General features: G+C 38.8%; 1 protein-coding gene across 15 annotated transcripts in view; it reads right to left on the bottom strand.

The window, feature by feature from the left end:
* TASP1 (taspase 1) overlaps positions 1–17,762 on the bottom strand; it is a 66,210-nt gene extending 48,448 nt beyond the window's left edge. For 8 of the 15 annotated variants that reach the window (XR_001553817.3, XR_014944491.1, XR_014944490.1 and 5 more), the window contains exons 1-7: positions 17,723–17,762; positions 17,079–17,296; positions 16,331–16,398; positions 14,672–14,740; positions 9,843–9,963; positions 8,328–8,412; positions 2,988–3,067 (exon numbers count right to left, since the gene is read on the bottom strand). Coding sequence is in view for 12 of the 15 variants with exons in the window: in XM_015857134.3 (XP_015712620.1) it covers positions 2,988–3,067; positions 8,328–8,412; positions 9,843–9,963; positions 14,672–14,740; positions 16,331–16,398; positions 17,079–17,223 (568 nt within the window). In the remaining 3 variants the exon portion in view is untranslated. Of the gene's footprint in view, positions 1–2,987; positions 3,068–8,327; positions 8,413–9,842; positions 9,964–11,669; positions 11,743–14,671; positions 14,741–16,330; positions 16,400–17,078; positions 17,297–17,722 lie in introns of those variants that run through there. The other 7 variants (XM_015857137.3, XM_085542781.1, XM_015857136.3 and 4 more) reach the window with 4 other exon arrangements.
* Positions 17,763–18,213: the final 451 nt, after the last annotated feature.

Genomic DNA, 18,213 nt, shown 5'->3' with positions numbered 1-18,213 from the left:
TTCACCCTAATCTCCAGTTTGATGCCGGTCAGGTCCACAGCTTTCTGAGCTGCGAAAAGATTAACTCCGTTCAGTTGGATTTGAAAGGAGAAGTACATCTACCTTCACACTATATACAGAGTTTATACATTCATACCCAGCCAGGGCGGATGGCATCAGCCATCAAAACCACATAATTATGAGACACCCTCTTAGATCACATTACCTTTGCCAAATCACCTGCTTTTCACCTACTGCGGGCTGAAATGAAACACTGAGATCAAAGCAGCTCAGTTACTCCTATTACAAGTTACTAGTTAGTATTACTAGTGCAAGCAGAGATACTGACAGTTGAAGCTGTATTGAACATTTATGTTGCTGATTAGTTTCCAAACAGTAATTACAGCATTAAAACTTTGATGGCTTTCAAATCAGTCTCTCTTCCATAGGGTAACAAAGTGTAAACATAAGATAGTACAGGCTCTACTATGGGCAGGAATTAATGATTTCAGCCTTCTAGCAGTCTGCAGGCAATGAAAGAAGATTACATTTCCCTAAAAACAAAACAAAAAACAACCAACCACCAGTCCCTACACTGGCAGCCAGCAGATTTCTGCAAGGAGCAGAAATCCCATTTCCTCACATACTTGGCAAATCAAGGAAGAGAAAGCAGGTGAGCCTTCATATAACCTAGACATAGTTCAGCAAGGAATATGGTTTCAAACTTCATTTCAGTCTGGTGCCCAAATACTTTGATAGTTACCAGAGAATAATGGGGTGTGACCACAAAGCTGATCGCGCAGCTTTCATTGTAACTGATCATACAGACAGCTCCATCACTGCAAAACCAACCACACAATCCCACAGACTTACAGCACATACAACATTTCTCTTGCCAACTCAGGTCCAGGAAAAGTGAGAGAGAATAACGTGCCTACAACAATATCTTTTCCATGTGCAGCACAGAGAAGCCAAAACATGTGCACCTAGTTCTCATCAATACTTGTTTCACATACACATCTAAGTCTTGGGTTAGGGTTTGAGTGTGTGCTTATTGTTGCTACTATTTGTAAGTTACCCTAACATTTAGTGATTATTTTGGTACGGCATTTTGCAGAGCTGCTCAACAACCAAATTAATTCCAGATAATTTACCTCATATTCTCCATGAAAACTCTACCAGAGCTGTTGTAGCAAGCATAATCAAGAACTACTGACTATTCACTAAGACCTAGTGTACTAAAATAGTAAGGGAAAGGCCAATTTTTCAGTTGCTCAAGCAGTATATATATAAATCTGGCTGGAAGTGGGGTGTGTGTCTGGGTTGGGGAGGAAGGGGCAGCTGGCAACTTAAATACCAATATTTAATACTGTTCTTTAATTGATATCGCAACAGGAAATGGCATTTCTTCATTGGCTTTGCAACAGAATTAACTTCTAAATTCCAGTGATTGTTTAAATGGAAATTGTTCTGCTAAATAGATAAACACTAAGGAGATAAAAATGAATTACTGATGTTTTGAAGCCAGGTTGAGAAAATGTATCAATATATAAGCTGTGATTATTCATCTGATGTTTCTCCAGTACATACACATAGTCTGTTAGGTAAACCAACACAGCAATGGCCATCCTTATTTTCAAGCTGTAACACATGGATTTGCTGTAAGGTACGTTTTACCCACTACATTTGTCAATGTCAGTTTCTAATCATACCTGCTACAACAGATACTAGAAATAGTATAAACTGTACTGCATGTGAACAGAGCTAATCAAGAGACCCTCCTTTAGGAGTACTTCCTACACACAGGTAGCAAACACTTCTCTAAAAAAATTCCTTTATGGGTTTTTCCTCCTTTCTAAAGTTACGGAAATAAATCTGTTCTGCTCAACTGAGCCCAGAGGTTGTTCTGCAAATGCAGTTCTAGACAGGAAATGGAGCACTTTCAGTCATGTCAGAGTAGAAATGAAAACTTTCTGTTCAAAATGAAATGCAACATGAATCTGTATGAAAATTGGCATGATCCAGTATAACACTGCTAATCTTTCAGAAGTTACTTTTGAGAGCTCAGTATCAGCAACTTTAAAACACAAATTCTGGGTGCTTATCTACATTTAGAACTGCATACAATGGCAGATGTAGATTTCAATTTCTCATTTAGAGACAACTTACATACTTTATGCACTGATGTTTATATTGTAAAATAAAGAAATACTGTATAATCTTGTGTTTTCTCAGTAATGAGCTCTGACTTTTTACCTGAGCAACTTCAACAGGAAATACAGGGCATGCTCTCACCTAGAGCAACCTACAGACTAAAAGGCAATGGCACTTTCCAACAGGGTAGGGACTGAGAGGTCCATGAGTCCATGCACTAATTTTCAGTCTTTTCTGTTGAAGGTTTAACAATCACCTGATTTCTTTTAAGAAAAAGAAAGTTTCTGTAAGAGATCTGGCAGCTCTAAGGATACAGTATATTTTGAGTCTATGTGCTAGACTGGATTACTGCATCATATTAGATTAAAAAACTTAGCTAGGCTTTGTTTCATATTTCTATTTGTTAAAAAACAGATGAACAAAAAAAACCCAGCCTGCTTATACTATGATGGATGGAATTATAGAACCTACCAATCAAATCAGCACCTACTGAATTCACATACACGGCTAGTTGGTGTTTTTTGGATCCAAAAAGGATCACAACTTGAGCTGTTAAGACCCTGCGCTTTGTTAAAAAAAATAATAATAATTAGAAGTCCTTCATGGGATTTATTCCTAAAAATCACAAATGCACTTTAATTAGATGTTGCTAAAATGCAGCTAAAGTAACAGTTCTTAATTTTTACTATTTTGATACTTAATAGGAAATTATTAACTTAACCATCCTTATATATCATAATATCATATGCTACTTGAATGTTAAGAACAGTGAAGCGATGGACACCTCAAAATACGAGGCACTGTTTTAAATTATTCTGCCCTGTTCTTCCTACTCACACCACCAGATTACTCACTTGTAGCCATGATACCTGGAGGACATGCTGGTATCCCGTGATCAACTGCCCATCTGAAAGCTCCTTCACCAACTAAAAAGCTAGGAGACACAGAAGAGGGAGTTTAAATAAAACCATATAATAAATCCCCCTTTTCTTGCAATTAGTTTTTTCTCTTTGGTTTGGTCATTTTAAAACTGTATATGCTATCTGCATTTCACAGAAGTGTCAGCTATAATTACAATTGGCAACCTTATTTAGTTTTATTAAAACACTACGTAGCTCTGACATTAAGCTTACTGTTGAATAAAAACATGTGCTATTAAATTTGAAACAAATTACCAAATTGCATCAGCTCTTAACTGCAGCTAAAACAGCACAAAGCCATCCAGAGTCTTACAACAACTGAATAAGATTCTGAAGACTAAAAACACAAGGATGAATGAAGTGAGAATGGCAAGACTTTTCCAGTCAGGTTAGCCTGTGCCACAGGAATATCAAGAACTACTTTGAGAGAGATGACAAGCTAAAAATAAGCTTAATTGAGATTCAGAAAGATAAAAGTCTATCTCATGGTGTTTTATCAAGCATTTCCAAACGAGACCGCTGAGTATTTAACATACTTGTGGAAGAAAGAAACAGATTTCAAAACTCATTCTGTAGTCAGTACTGAACATTCTACAGCAGTGAAACAGTGACAGTGAACGATGGCAAAAGTTATATACAGACATGTAGCCTTTAGAAAAAAGAAAATGCCTCAATTATTTATACCATTTCCCTTTAAATAAATTAATCTGATTCCCCAGAAAATGGAATGTGGTTGGAAATCACAAGTTTTCAGAAAGCTGATGAAAAACAGCAACAGCAGTAACAACAAAATACAGAGCAACTATTTCCAACCTCTGCTTCCTATCTCCCTTTTGAAACAAAACACCATAACTGTATAATGGGTACAAGAAAAAACTGAAGACACACAGGAATTTCATAGATCAGGTGTTCCTTTAAAACATTCAGAATTTGTGACTAGAAGTTACGTAAGCTACACAGAAGTCTCTTGGGCCATATAATACCATCAATTCCTAAAACAGTGCTGTTATAGAAAGATTGCTGGCATTTCTCCTATTGCAAGTTTTCCTGATAGCATCGTATCTGACACCTGCAGCTTTTTAATATGTAGTATTTTCCAGCACTATTTTCATCTTGCCTATGACATAGCCACAATAAGAGATGTTTTCAGTCTTTGATTAAAGAAGTTAAAAAAGTTTCTCTAGATAAGAATTTGAACTGTTAAGTACATACTTCTTATTATTGTTAGCACAGCTCCAGAGGAATATTTTTCATGCTGTGAGATACTGCAGAGCAACTTACTGGGTACTTGGAGAATGATTCCTTTTAAATAAGGCAGTTATCAAGAAACAACCTCTCACACATGTTAGCATCCAAGAGAAACACAAGCTGTAGCCAAACTGAAGTAAATAGTAGTCTCCATTGATACCTCATAATTGCTTGTTTTACACTCAAAGATATAAAGGATTAGTGAAGCAAACACTTGCTGACATCTAACTGAGGCCTCGTTTCACCACAGAAATCATCCACTCTTTTTATTTAAAAAGTCTTATTTTAATCTTTCCATTTCTGACGTCTTGAAAATACAACATAATCACAACAGAGTTAAAACAGTCAAAAAATCAAGACCTCAGTAGTTGTTACCTGTACCCTATCTTCTAAACTGATAGAGACCCATAGGACACGCAGCGTGAACTCAGTTCTGCCAAGCAGCCAAGTATTTATAATCAGAACAAGATTAAACAATCTTCATATCACCCCAACAAGCAACACAAAATACTGTAACAGCCACAGAGGGTAAGGTAGCAACCAGCAGCCAAGCACTAGGGAACTACTGTAGGTCTATGGAAACATCTATGTGCTCACTGTGAAGAGCTGCAGCAGGTAAGAACGAATGGGTAATACTCACAGCTGGCATAAAAACAGAACTTAACCTTAACAGCTACCACCAAGCATGAGTTGGGAGAGAGGGAAAACTGAGAATAAATTCAGTGGGCCATACAGAGCAGCTGAAGCCCCAGGTCTCAAAAGCCTATAGGCTTGGTCAAAATACAATTTCCCAAAGGAAACAAATAAACAAACACACATACACACAAAAAAAGATGAATGGCTTTGCTGCTGTTTGTTCTACACAAACAATATAAAAGTTTATTTGATACAAGAAAGATGAGTACTCGGTAGTTGTTACAAGTTCAAAACATGCTGAAGTTGAGAAAGTCCTCCCCAACAAGATGATGTTCAGATGGGCTTTCCAAATACAGGAATAACAGAGCACATTCATTGAAAATAGAAAATTACTCTAAAAATGGCCCTTCTGGGCAAGTTTTCACAACAGCGTGGCAATCCTGATGCCTTTTGGATGCTAAGAGCAGCCCTTAGTATGAGCTGTATGGAGACAAGCCACACTGAGCTGAATGGAACCAACAGCAGAAGGTTAGGTTCACTAAAGATGATCAAGGTGATCCTAAATGCAATAAACTCATTTTTATTTTTTTATACTATAAAATGCAGCTATCGCTCTGAAATCACTCTCACATAGGAGAAATTGTTCTGCTGAAGTACAGAGCAGAGATAAAAAGGTGGTACAACCTTCCGGTTGTAAAAGGTGGTTCAACCTCAGCACTTTCTTGACTATGCTCTGCCCGGCAAGTTACTCAACACGCATATCCCGTCTGTGACACTGTATGTAACAAGAATAAAACAATTGCAAAACTCTGTAATAACCAAAGGGGGAGAACATACAAACAAACATGAGACTCTCTCTCATAAAGATTAATATTAGTACTGGAAAAGGGACACTAACATGAACTCTGAAATCAATAGCATCCAGGAGTTCTAATAAAGGAGCTGGTTTGGTCTATCTGTACCATCTTGCAATTCTTACATACCTAAAGTTGTTAACAAGTAGTTCTTAACAAGCTTTTCTGCCTTTAAGAAATATGAAATAGAAAACTTAAAAGCTGTTACTACAAAGCAACTGATCTATTATTCTGAGACCAAAGCCCACTGCCAATGATCCACCCAATACGCAACTATGCAATTGTAATTGTGTTCTCTTTTCTAAGTCATACAATGATCAAGAATGTCTTATGGGATAACATGTAACGTTGAAGAGTTCGGTATTTTCTACTCTTTCATACAGAGGAAGAGAATATTCTGACAACATCAGTCGGAATAAACTGTGAGAGAAGGTTTAAGGACCTTAGAACAGCTGTAACAAATGTATGCATACATGTGGGAATTCTCTACTTTAAGCTTTTTGAATTTTCATTTCCATAGTAGGTCTGTGTTTTAAACCAGAAGATGAGACTCTGATCCAGAACAACCCAGGCTACAGAGCAATTCACAGTAAACTGCAAACAGACAACATTCAAGACACCTGATTGCTCCTTCCCAATAAACCTACCATCTCAGAATAAATTAGATCATACTCATTACATACCCCTAAGTCAAAGCGGTGGAGAGATTTAAACACATGTAAGGTAAATAAGGTCCAAAACCTTGGATGTGAAGACAACAGTTCTTACTTATAGAGCTTCAACTCCCCTGTCTTATGAAGTGTCTGTTAGCCAAGACCTTGCACAGTGTTTGAAAGATTTTGTCTTGTCCTTTGAGATACGAGGATACAGTTCATTTTCCATTCAGTTATTTTTAAAATAATAGCTACAAACATAATCTAGGTCATGAAGTTACAGAAAACACACTAAAATAGGACACAACCATCCCAGGTGCTCTTCCCTACCACAGTAACAGAAAACACTGAGATGGTACAGACAAAACTAAAACACAGATGCTTGCTCCTAGTTCTGAACACCAAAACAAGAAAAAAAGCAAGAAAGAAAAGCAAACAGAATCAAAATCACAGCAATCCCCTTTGATCCCCTCTTTAATGTATCTGAATAAGCCCTAGCTTTCTCCTGATACCTGAAGAAAAAAACTACTGGCAACAACTAATACTTAAGTTCATATTCCTTGGTAAAATTCTCTGAAAAAGTTTTCACCAACTACAATTCCTCTTCCTTTATTAAAGAAAACAGGTTTAAATGCAAAATCTGCTTGCTGATGTGTTGGTTTTGGGGTGCTTTCTTTCAATCTCTGACCTACCTTTGCAGTATTACAGACACTGCAATAGTTCTTCTCCCTTAGTGTTTAAACTGGAGTACCATACAGATACAGACTGACTACCTGGACACTTTTACAGGAAGAAGTTATGAACAGTAGAATTTCTAAATCAAACATACATATTTCTAACAACATAAGTGCTGATTTAATACATCTGCAAATACTGTGATCTCTTAGCAAACAGCAGCAAATTTCTCCAGCAGGTAGAACTGAGGTAACTGCTTAAGTTTAAGCTCTCTGTTAGTTGATTTGAACTGCTAACAAAAATAAGATGCTTTTAAGATTAGTCAATTCCAACACAGTTTGTGGACACCTTCCAAAAATGATACAGCAGCATTTAAAGCTCTTATGTATTTTAACAGTTTCCTCTTTCATGTTGGTATTACATCAGTCTCAATAAAGCACACTTCATGTTTAAAATAAATTCAAAACACTGCAAATTTCCACAATTCAGTTGCAAAATAAAGGCACAAAGTCAGTCAGTTTACAAAAAAGCAAAGGCTGTCAAATTGCATTTTAATTTTGCTGTACTTACAGATTTGTCAAAATGATATAGTAAAAACTTAAGAATTTACACAGAATTGCAGAGTTGGAAGGGACCTAGGGAGATCATCAAGTCCAATTCCACTGCTAAAGCAGGTTCCCTCCAATAGGTCGCACAGGTAGGCGTCCAGCCAGGTCTTGAATATCTCCATAGAAGGAGATTCCACAACCTCCCTGGGCAGCCTGTTCCAGTGCTCCACCACCCTTATTATAAAGAAGTTCTTCTGCATGTTTGTCTGGAACTTCCCATGTTCAAGTTTTAGTCCACTGCTCCCATCACTATATACCACCAAGAAGTGCCTAGCCTCATTCATCTGCATCCTACCTCTCTTTAGATATTTATAAACATTAGTCATTAATTCGGTATGATGTAATTTAGACATAGTCACCTTGTCACAAAACCTCACAGTGTGGTACCTCCATCTATCCACAACAGTTCTACTCACAGCTGCATTGAGGGCACACTAAGTTTCAAGGTCTGGGAACAAAACGTCGATTCTTTTTAAAAGCTCACTGTTGCTCATACATAAAACAGTACCAGCCTCCACTGGATAAGACAAAGCCTTCAAATATTGCATGCAGTACAGATATAAGACTACACAGTAAAGTCAAGCAGAACAAAGCAATTACCAAGGTGGAATTCTGCCAGCAGAGAGTTTTCCTTTCTGCCCTTCACACAACAATCTATTTGCAACTGAAACTGGATTCTTGATTCCTGAAAAGAAAAACCAGCAAAAAAATGGGAACAGACCATTAAAATATTTTCCACGTAGTACTGTGGGGTTCATTTTGGCAATGGAAGTCAGCTTCCTTTAATTTCCAGCGCTTCGGTAATTCAGTAAGAGACACATTGTGATGCTATTTTTCAGCTTAATAACATCAAATCAGTTGTTCCTTCTCGTGGCCTATCAGTGGTAACAAGACTTTCTAATCAACATTTGGTTTTGTTTTTTAAAGAAAGAAGGGTATTGAAATATTAGGAGTGACTCCCTACCACAGAAATCTCAGAATTAAAGCAGTGGTGTTTTACAGACCAAAGATGTTTTATGAGCATTAATTTTTCAAGATGGAAAAAGCTTTGTTTGGATCTATCTGGCCAGAACAGGGATTATAGGATTCAGGCTTAGCTTTTTCTCACTCCCTCATTTCCTCCTTCTCTGTGGTTGGAAGGATACATTTTGTAACAAGTAAGCCTTGAAACACTTAATTTTACTATTTATTTTAGATTTATATCTACATGAGGACGTTATTACCACAGTTTAGAAGTATCCTAGGATAAAGAACAAAGGCTGAAACTTTGTCAGAAAAGCTATTCAATAGTAACAATTAAGGCTCTCGAACGTACTTATGCTAAAAGTTCAACAATCCCTACTTGGGACTGTCTGTTGTGTACTGAAACGTAAAAACTAGGCAAAGGAAGGAAAAAAGAAAGGCACGTTAGCTCTCAGATTAAATAAGTGCTATATGCATATTCATGTAACCTTGTAATAGTATCACAAACTAGAAATCCAAATGTTACTGATCACATGAGAGGATTATAATGAAAAAATCTATATTATAGAGGAATTTTATGTCGGGGCAAACAGCTTGACAGATGAGTAGCTACAGGAATAAACAAGAAGCTTCAGTTCAGAGGCTGTGTATCTTCCTAATGCTGCAAAGAAAACCTCAGTTCCTCTCTGTATTTCAATTTGACCAATTAAGCTGAGAGATTCCATGAATGAATTACAGATCAGGAAGCCAGATAACAAAAGCAAATACTGTCATTTTAACACTTGTATTATATATATTTATATATATATATGTATATATATAATACAAGTATATATATTTGAATTTTACTGTAAGGTTACAATTCTCCAAAGCCATCTGAGAAAACACACTCCCTCTGAGTGAATAAATACTTTATCACACAATCATTCTGCAAAGGCCTATCAGTGAACTAAGATGATAACACTGCAACATCACAAAGCAGTATTTCAGGAAGCAAGAATGCCTCCCTCTCCCTTTTGTTTTGTTTAAAGAGGGAAGAATTCATTAAATGGGGCTATAATGGCATTCCCTCCAAAAACTTAACAAAAAAAGAACAAAATTGGTCTTTGCACTTAAATCAATAGTTAGCTTTATAATATGTATTTAACATACCACTCAGTGCGCCAACTGCTCCAAAATTCAACGACTTGCCATCCATTATACTGGCATCGCATTCTATCTCCCCCAGAAGGTTTAAGTTAGAACCCATTCCTGCATTTGTAAAAGGAGAATCCTGAAAATAAAAACAAAGCACTGTGAGGCCACAATCAGAACAAACCATATCAAAACCTCTGCATAATTAATACGATGACAGTGATCACATTACAGCACACGTTCTTGCTGCAGTATTTTAAATACACCACAGCAACATCAGAAAAGAGCCATTTGCAATGTTTATCTTAAATTACTATGATGGAAACCTGATACTCTCTTCTGTGTGATACATCTCAAAGAGTAATAATGTGCTAACGTAAATCATAGTCACACAACAATTTCAGCTGATCACTTATTTGTAAGCAAAAGCTTTAGAACACGAGCAAAAATCCCTACCAGAGACTACAGCCCACCTCTGACACTCTCAAGTATGACACAGGAGCAAACAGAACTATACAGAACTATATGTTTTATTAAAGCCATAAGCCTATGATTGCAGCCTTGCACACAGAAATGAGGAACCAGCACCATTAGTAAGTCTTCACAGTGCCAAATTTCTATTTGGGTACTAACATAAGCACCACCATTACCATGGTCCGGAAGTTTTTCAAACAACAACCCAAATCATATATCACATAAAGCACCAAACAATTTTTAATAAGCTTCCTAGTTAAAACCTAAACGCTGCCTGTAGTTGTTGCTGACTCAAGTTTCTCAAATAAGAAGTGCTGCATGTCAGATTTAATATTACACCTTCGTGCAGACGCGTGCTGCCCACGTGCCAAGATGCTGACCTTGGAAAGGTAGAAGCCCACAAAGCAGCAGCTGGCTTAACTGACTGCTAACTCCAGACTACAGCAGTTACACCATCACTTAGGTATGTTAAGCTTACAGCCTAAAACTTAAGCAAGGAGATAATACAAAGCTTCAAGATACAGAACAAGAATTTCATTTTGAAATGTTAGTTCATCTAATAAAAACTCTTAAGTGCTACCAAGGATGTTATTTTCAATTGCAGAACCCTTCTTACTTCGGGATGTATTTTAAAATGTTCTGGCAGCAATAAAGCTGTGCTAAAGCTGTGGTCAAATGTGGAAAGCTTGAAAAAGTTGTTCAACATGAATAATCCAGAATTACACCTAGATAATAGTTAAACTGCTCTGTTTTTGACATGCGTTAAAGAGCGTCCCATCCTTCTCTGATACAGTTTTGGTCAAGGTTTATTTGCAACTTTTAAGAGGATTTCAAAGCCGACTGGCATTTCTTTCTACATGCTGTAATTTTAACATTTATCCTTCTGTGGGAATTCAGTAACAAAAAGTAAGAGTCTACAAACCAGTTAAAACATTTTTCAAGAACACTTCTGTCATAAATTACCATTAGTCACTCTGCTGCAAAATATCAAACAGTAAAGTCTTTAACTAGAATTCACAACTTCCAGTTCAGTATTCATTTAAAGTTCATCTATGATGACTGCCTTACTACAACAATGCTGCTGGTCTTGTGCTTTGAGATCAAACATATAATGTAAACAATGAGTCTTATGAAGCACCTTGTCCAGAACTATTTGGTTACCAAAAACTGAAAGAAGAAAAATGTTCATTTATTTCTCTGCAATGACAGAGTCCACAGACTGGAAAACATAACTGCCTTTACTAAACCTTTAAAATACAGCTGATGTACATACAAACCAGCACCATTATTTTAACAGTGTTCTGGGTCAGGCATTCAAGTTGCTTTGGACAAGTAATCTACCTTTTCTCTAACTACTAGCATTAATGATACCTTGATCTATTCACTATTTCACTTGACATCATAAAGTCCAACAAAGAAAGGCTGTTCACTCTACAGCTGGAGCCTGCAAAAATAAAACAAAAAACAGACACCGTACCGCAAGTAAACTGTCAGTTTGCTCATAAAAGATCAAGAGAAGACTTGCGCCTCTCAGTCTTTGAAGTGATGCCTCTTGGATTAGATGAAATTCTGTGTAATAGCAGTTGTGTAATTGAGTGGAACTGAGGGGGAAAAAAAAATCATCTTTTGCATCACTCCCATGAAAAGATGTGTGTGTCTTGAAAAGACTACAGAGCTTGGGAATATAGCATTAATAATTATTATGAACTGTAAAAGTGATTAAATGTTTCAGATAAATTCACTGTGCTGTGCTCTACAGCAACCAAATGCTACCTAAGGCAATTATAAAAACAGACAGTAGAACGATGGCAGGCATCACTAGAACAGTAGGCACTCCAGAAAAGGAGAAAAAGGTTGCTGATCAGATTAATTCTCTAAATATGCTTTAATTTCATCTTAAAGCCATAACAGCAAGTCAGGAAAGGAAGCCAAGAGATCAGCATGACTGAACCAGGACCTGCTGAACAAACTGGACAGCAAGAAGAAAATACACAAGCATTTGAAAAAGGGGAAGGTATTGCAGAAAGAGTATAAAAAAGCTGCTAGGCTGTGTAGGGACAGGGTCAGGAAAGCCAAGGCTTGAACTAAACTTGGCAAGGTAAGCCAAGAAGAACAAAAAACGCTTCTACAGGTACCTCGACCAGAAAAAGGAAAAGTCCAGGAGGGCATACTCCCCCTAGTGACTGATGAAGGTAGGCTGGTAACAACAGACAAGAAGACTGAGATACTTAAAAACTTTTCTTCTCAGTTTTCTTCTCTGATAACTCCTCATCACACAGCCCTCGCTGTTTAATAGGATGGGACTGGGGAAGCAGTGTTCCTCCCTCTTTAAGAGGAGATCAAGCTTGTGACCACCTGAGGAATGTAAACATCCGCAAATCTATGAATCCTGAAGAGATGCATCCCAGAGTGCTGAGGAAACTAGCCAACGTGGTTGCCAAGCAACTCTCAGTGACACTTGAAAAGTCACGGCAATCATGTGAAGACCCTGGTGACTGGAAAAAAGGCAACATCACATCCATTTTTAAGAAGAAAAATAAGGATGACCCTGGGAACTACCATCCTATCAGTCTCATCTGTGTGCCAGGAAAGACTGTGGAGCACATACTCCTGGAAGCTATGCTAAGGCATACGGAAGATACGGAGATGATATAGAAGAACCATTATGGCTCCACCAAGGGTAAATCCTGCTTGACCAACCTAGTGGCTTTTGATGATGGTGTCACTGCAGCAATGGAAAAGGGAAGAGCCACTGAAGTCATCCATATGGAGTTCAGTAATTTGACACAATAACCCACAACATCCTTCTCTCCAGATTGGAAAGATATGGATTTGAGGGGTGGACCATTAGATGAACGAAGAACTGGCCCAAGTCCATAGAGTGGTGGACACTGGATCAGTGTCTGGATGGAGACTGGTGACTAGTGGTGCCCTTTAACATCTTCATCAATGATAATGACAGTGGGGTCAAGTGCACGCTCAACAAGTTAAGCTGTGGAGTGTGGTCATCATGCCAGATCAACAGGATGCCATCCACAGGGACCTAGACAGGCTCAAGCAGAAGACCCAGGAGAACCTCATGAGGTTCAACAAATAAATCCAAATGTGAGAACCTGCACATGGGTCAAGGCAATCCTCACTACCGATAGTAGCTGAAGGATCTAAGGATTGAGAATAGCCCTGTCAATAAAGGCCTGATTGTACTGACAAGCTGGACATGAACCAGCACTGTGCCCTCACATCCTAGAAAGCCAACCGTACCTTAGGCTGCATCAAAAGAAGCGTGGCCAGATGGCTGAGGGAGGTTACCCTGCCCCTCCACTCTGTGCCAGTGAGACCTCACCTGGAATACTACAACCAGATGTGAGTCCTCAGCACAGGAGAGACATGGACCTGTCGAAGTACATCCAGACAAGGGTCACAAAAATGAACCAAGGGACGGAACACCTCTCAGCTTGGGCTGCTCAGCCTGGAGAAGAGAAGGCTCTGAGGTGATCTGAGAGTGGCCTTTCAGTACCTAAAAGGGAGCTACAGAAAAGGAGGGGGCAGACTCTTCAGCATGGTCTGTGGTGACAGAACAAGGGGAAACGGCTTCAAGCTTAAGGAGAGTATACTTAGGTTGGACATAAGGAAAAAGTCTTACAGTGACGGTGGTGAAGCACTGGAACAGGCTGCTCAGAGATGTAGCTGATGCCCCATCTCTGGAGACTTTCAAGGTGAGGCTGGATCGGGCCCTGGGCAACCTGATGGAGCTGTAGTGTCCCTGTTCATCACAGGGGAGTTGGACTAGATGACATTTAAAGGTCCCTTCCAACTCTAACAATTTTACGATTCTGTGTTTCTATAATGTATAGATATATACAGAGATATATTTTTCTGTCATCTAGATCTATTTTAATGTTTAAGATAGCACATGAAAGCATATTTGAACAGTTCAGTGGAGACCACAGTTACTGTTTAAAGCCAAGAAGCTCGCCAAGTTAAAAGTATGACTGAAGTTTTGGCACCTAGTCAGCACGCCTACCACATATTAAAGTACATACTGCCTGCCTTAAGCTAACCCGTTAATTAACACTTTCCAAACATGTGTAAGCAAATCCACTGCTAATCTTCTGAGAATATGACAATAAATCTCAATACATTTTTACAGCACAATGCTTACCTCACCTTCCTTCTTTACTAGTAAATTGGAGAGGAAGAATGACTGCTAACAGTAGGAAAGGAATTGCTTTTTCAGACACTACTGCCATGTGAGATTAGTGGACCTGGAACAAGTACGTTACTAAACTTCCTCATTAAAATCTCAGGAGTTCTTTTAGCTTCACTCCCGTTTTCCTTTACAGGGACCCTTCACTGAAGTCAGAAATTCGTACCTCCAGTTCTATAAGTGCTGCAGTCACTGCATCTGTTGCAAGAGCACCAGCCTGTAGCTTTTCAATCGCCTGTAAAACACAATTTTCAATTGATTATTAGGAAATTCTAATATTCTGCAGCTAAGTCCTATGTTTTCCTAGATTTGTACAAAAGAGAATCTTCATTAAATTAGGATTAAATCTTAGAAGACAGTAAAAGAAGCATCATTGGAAATAGCTGGCATGTGCCACATGAGGGTAGATATGATGCCTTTTTTTCTGTCTCTCCTTTTTAAAAATCAGGCATTCCAACACTGCATTTAGTAACAGATCAAATGATCAAATCTGTAGCAAAATAAGTTCTTATACCTGGCAACCTCAAACATAATTATTCAGTCAAGGAGTTTCTAATCTTCCATGCAAGATTCAACAAGTCTCTAGTACTATATATGGCAACTATCATGAAATTGATCATGATCAACCAGAGAACTCATCTAGAAGCCAACAAACAAAACAAATCATATAAGACATTGATATATCTAGATTTTATATGTGCATCCACATTCAAACACACACAAAGTGTTATAGAGGCCAGTATTATTTCTCAGATCCAGACTGGTAAGACCTTACAGTCAACAGGAAACCTCCAGAAGACAACTATGGCTGCATCTTTGGGAGCAAAACAAACCTGTGACTGTTTGCTCTTCATACATGTTAATAACGTTGGCTACTAAGCTTAAGGATCCAAATTAGACTTGCATTCAACATCAAACAACCTCATCTCACACATAATTAGCTGAAAAATTAATATCATCAGGGCTAATGCACAATTTTAAGGAAGCTGATGTTAAGTTTGGATGATTTTTCAAGTTTCTCATTACAAAATTAGATTGGTATTAGGATTGCGACATAGAGATGCAAGATGAAGTGTTAATAATCATTAGACTCCAACTCTGAAAAGCACTTCTGAAAGGCCTGCCAGACTCCCCAGCGTGTTCTCTCTGGAGAAAGCAAAAGGCATTAGAAATTTTGGAGATAAGTCTCCAGCCTCTCATTCAGCACTTAGTGCACAGGAGTTGCCAGCTCCAAAGTTAAGTTCTCGGAAGAGATTAAAAAAAAAAAAAACAAAATTTTAATGGAAATAAAGATTTTGCCATTACTTTTATAATTTTGGAAACTTAATTTGTTTCTTGGGTCACTTGTTTTTTGTTGTTGCCATCCTTGCTACCTCCCCTCCCATTAAGTAGTTTAGAGCCATCAAGAAGAAAGGAATTCTATAAATTCTTGTACTGATTGAGCAGTTTGGACACCAGTCAAAATAAATTCCAAAAAGAATGGACACTGATGAAGAAAGATCTGTTCAACTCCAGAAATCACACAGGAAGCTGTTATGAATATCCTGTGAATTATGAACTGTTCCCCAACCGTTCCCTTGGTGCACGGTATTTGCCACCACCCAAAGACAACGTTGTTGCACCTCATCTCCGTGCACTTTACCAAGTCTGTATCAAGTCTGTATAGCAGCCACGTTAGTTGTTGCTACTCCTTTTTCTTCCTCTAGAAATACATTCAGTCAGAGCAGCTAAACAAAGATATGTGTCTATTCGTACCAAAGAGACAGTGCTCCCCAATACACTTCTTACATACCCACTACAGGACCATGGAGCTGGTAAGACATACCTTCTGGCAGGCTCTTTTGCACACATGCTTGTATTCTTTAGCTTTGGATTCAGAATGATAACCTGCACCTGCAGTTAGGGAAAAGGAAAAGAGATGACACCACTTAAACTACTGTCTACAAACAGCAGCAAGAATTATGATACAAGCAGACAAGAGACATCCTTATTCAGGACTACAGTGGCACTCCTTTTTCGTATTAGAAACTGACAATATTATGCATTCCAATAGACTCAATAAAATACAGGGTACTGAGCTCACACACACAAGTACACACATTTAAATCACATAATCTGCTCCTATGAACACTCTCCAAGAGATTACAGATTAGTTCAGAGTTCTATACTTACACCAAGGAGAGGTTCATGAAACAAAGATCAGCTTTTGTCATCTTATTCCATACTGTAAAGGGCAAGATATTGGTCAATTCAATTTGCTCTTAAACAGAATATCTACATCTTCCAATATCAACCCAATAAGTGTTTAAATTGTTAAATTAAACTGTTAAATTTAAGGATTTTCCTTTCTCTGAAGAGCAAATATGCGTAATGATATAAATGTAGATACACATCATTCAGAACATCCACAATTACATTTTTAGTACTGGTTGCTCCAGCCAATGCAATCAAAATTTCCACCTTTATATCCAAAGTTCACACCGCTTCATTAACATACTAATAGACAAAAGCCAGTATGATGCTTCAGTTGACCTTCAGTGTGTGTACAGAGCTGCTATGCTCCTATACCTTACCTGCATGAACAAGCACAAATCCCACTCGTTTCCCTCTTTGGGTCTGCTTTGTTTCGGGCTCTTTGACCACCAGTTTTACAGCTGCAACCTGAGATGATTTGGAAGGTAACACTTCTACGGAGCTTATGCCCTTGTCCATGGTCATACATTAGGATCAACATCTTCTACTGGAAAAGAGCATGCTTCCATTCAATAAGAAATTGTGGAGTAGAATCATCCTAAAACCAAATCACATGCATACGTTAGATACAGATTTCCAGACATATTTCACATAACCAATTCAGTTCAATAAACCCATGTTGCAAGTTGAACCTACACCTCAGGCTTCCATGAAGAGACTTCACTTCAGCCTAGCCGACTTTCCAGACATTCTTATGAGACTTAGGCACAGAAGAGAGAAAGAGAAGCCTTTGTTTAACATTAAAACCTATTAAAACCCAGCACAACTAATTAGTTCCCAATGCAACGACGCTTCATAGGCACAACCCATACTTTTAGATGCTGGCAAAAGCCAACAACTGCCTGTAGGGTTTGACGTGTAACCTGTATGGCTTGCTGCCCTGATCCCATGCTGTTATATTAATGGTTCCATACAGTTATATAACGAGGAGGTCATATAAACGGGGCAGGGCGGACACACTCACCCACCAACACCGTCAGCCTCGCTCACACCCGGAACCGTCCGTCCGCCCGTTGCCTCGGTGAGGATGAGGCGTCCCGCCCCAACGCCGCGCTGCCATTGGACGACAAGGGACAGCCGACCCCTAGCGCCGCGTAAAGGAAGCTGCTGATTGGTGGGTGGGACGGAAAGTCCCGCCCCCTGCCGCCACGCTGCTCCGACCGGAAATGGTGACCCCGTGTGCTCAATATGGATGTAAATGTGTCCGCGGCCAAACAGCGTCACTGACGTACAAACCGCTGCAACACCGGAGTCCACGGGTTCGAATCCCCCCTGTGGCACAAGTGGTAGAAGTGCCGCTCTGCTACACAGGGGATCGAATCCCAGGGGTTGGACTCGATGATCTCTAAGGTCCCTTCCAACCCGCACCAGACTGTGATAGTGTGAGCGCACCTCTATAAGCGGCATTTAACACAGCACAGCTGGACATGTCTCATTTAACCAGGATTTTGAGAA

Source organism: Coturnix japonica, chromosome 3 (assembly GCF_054131305.1).
Source record: "Coturnix japonica strain WE chromosome 3, WE-NBRP24, whole genome shotgun sequence".
Taxonomy (NCBI): domain Eukaryota; kingdom Metazoa; phylum Chordata; class Aves; order Galliformes; family Phasianidae; genus Coturnix; species Coturnix japonica.
This window is presented reverse-complemented; position numbering and strand designations above follow the sequence as displayed.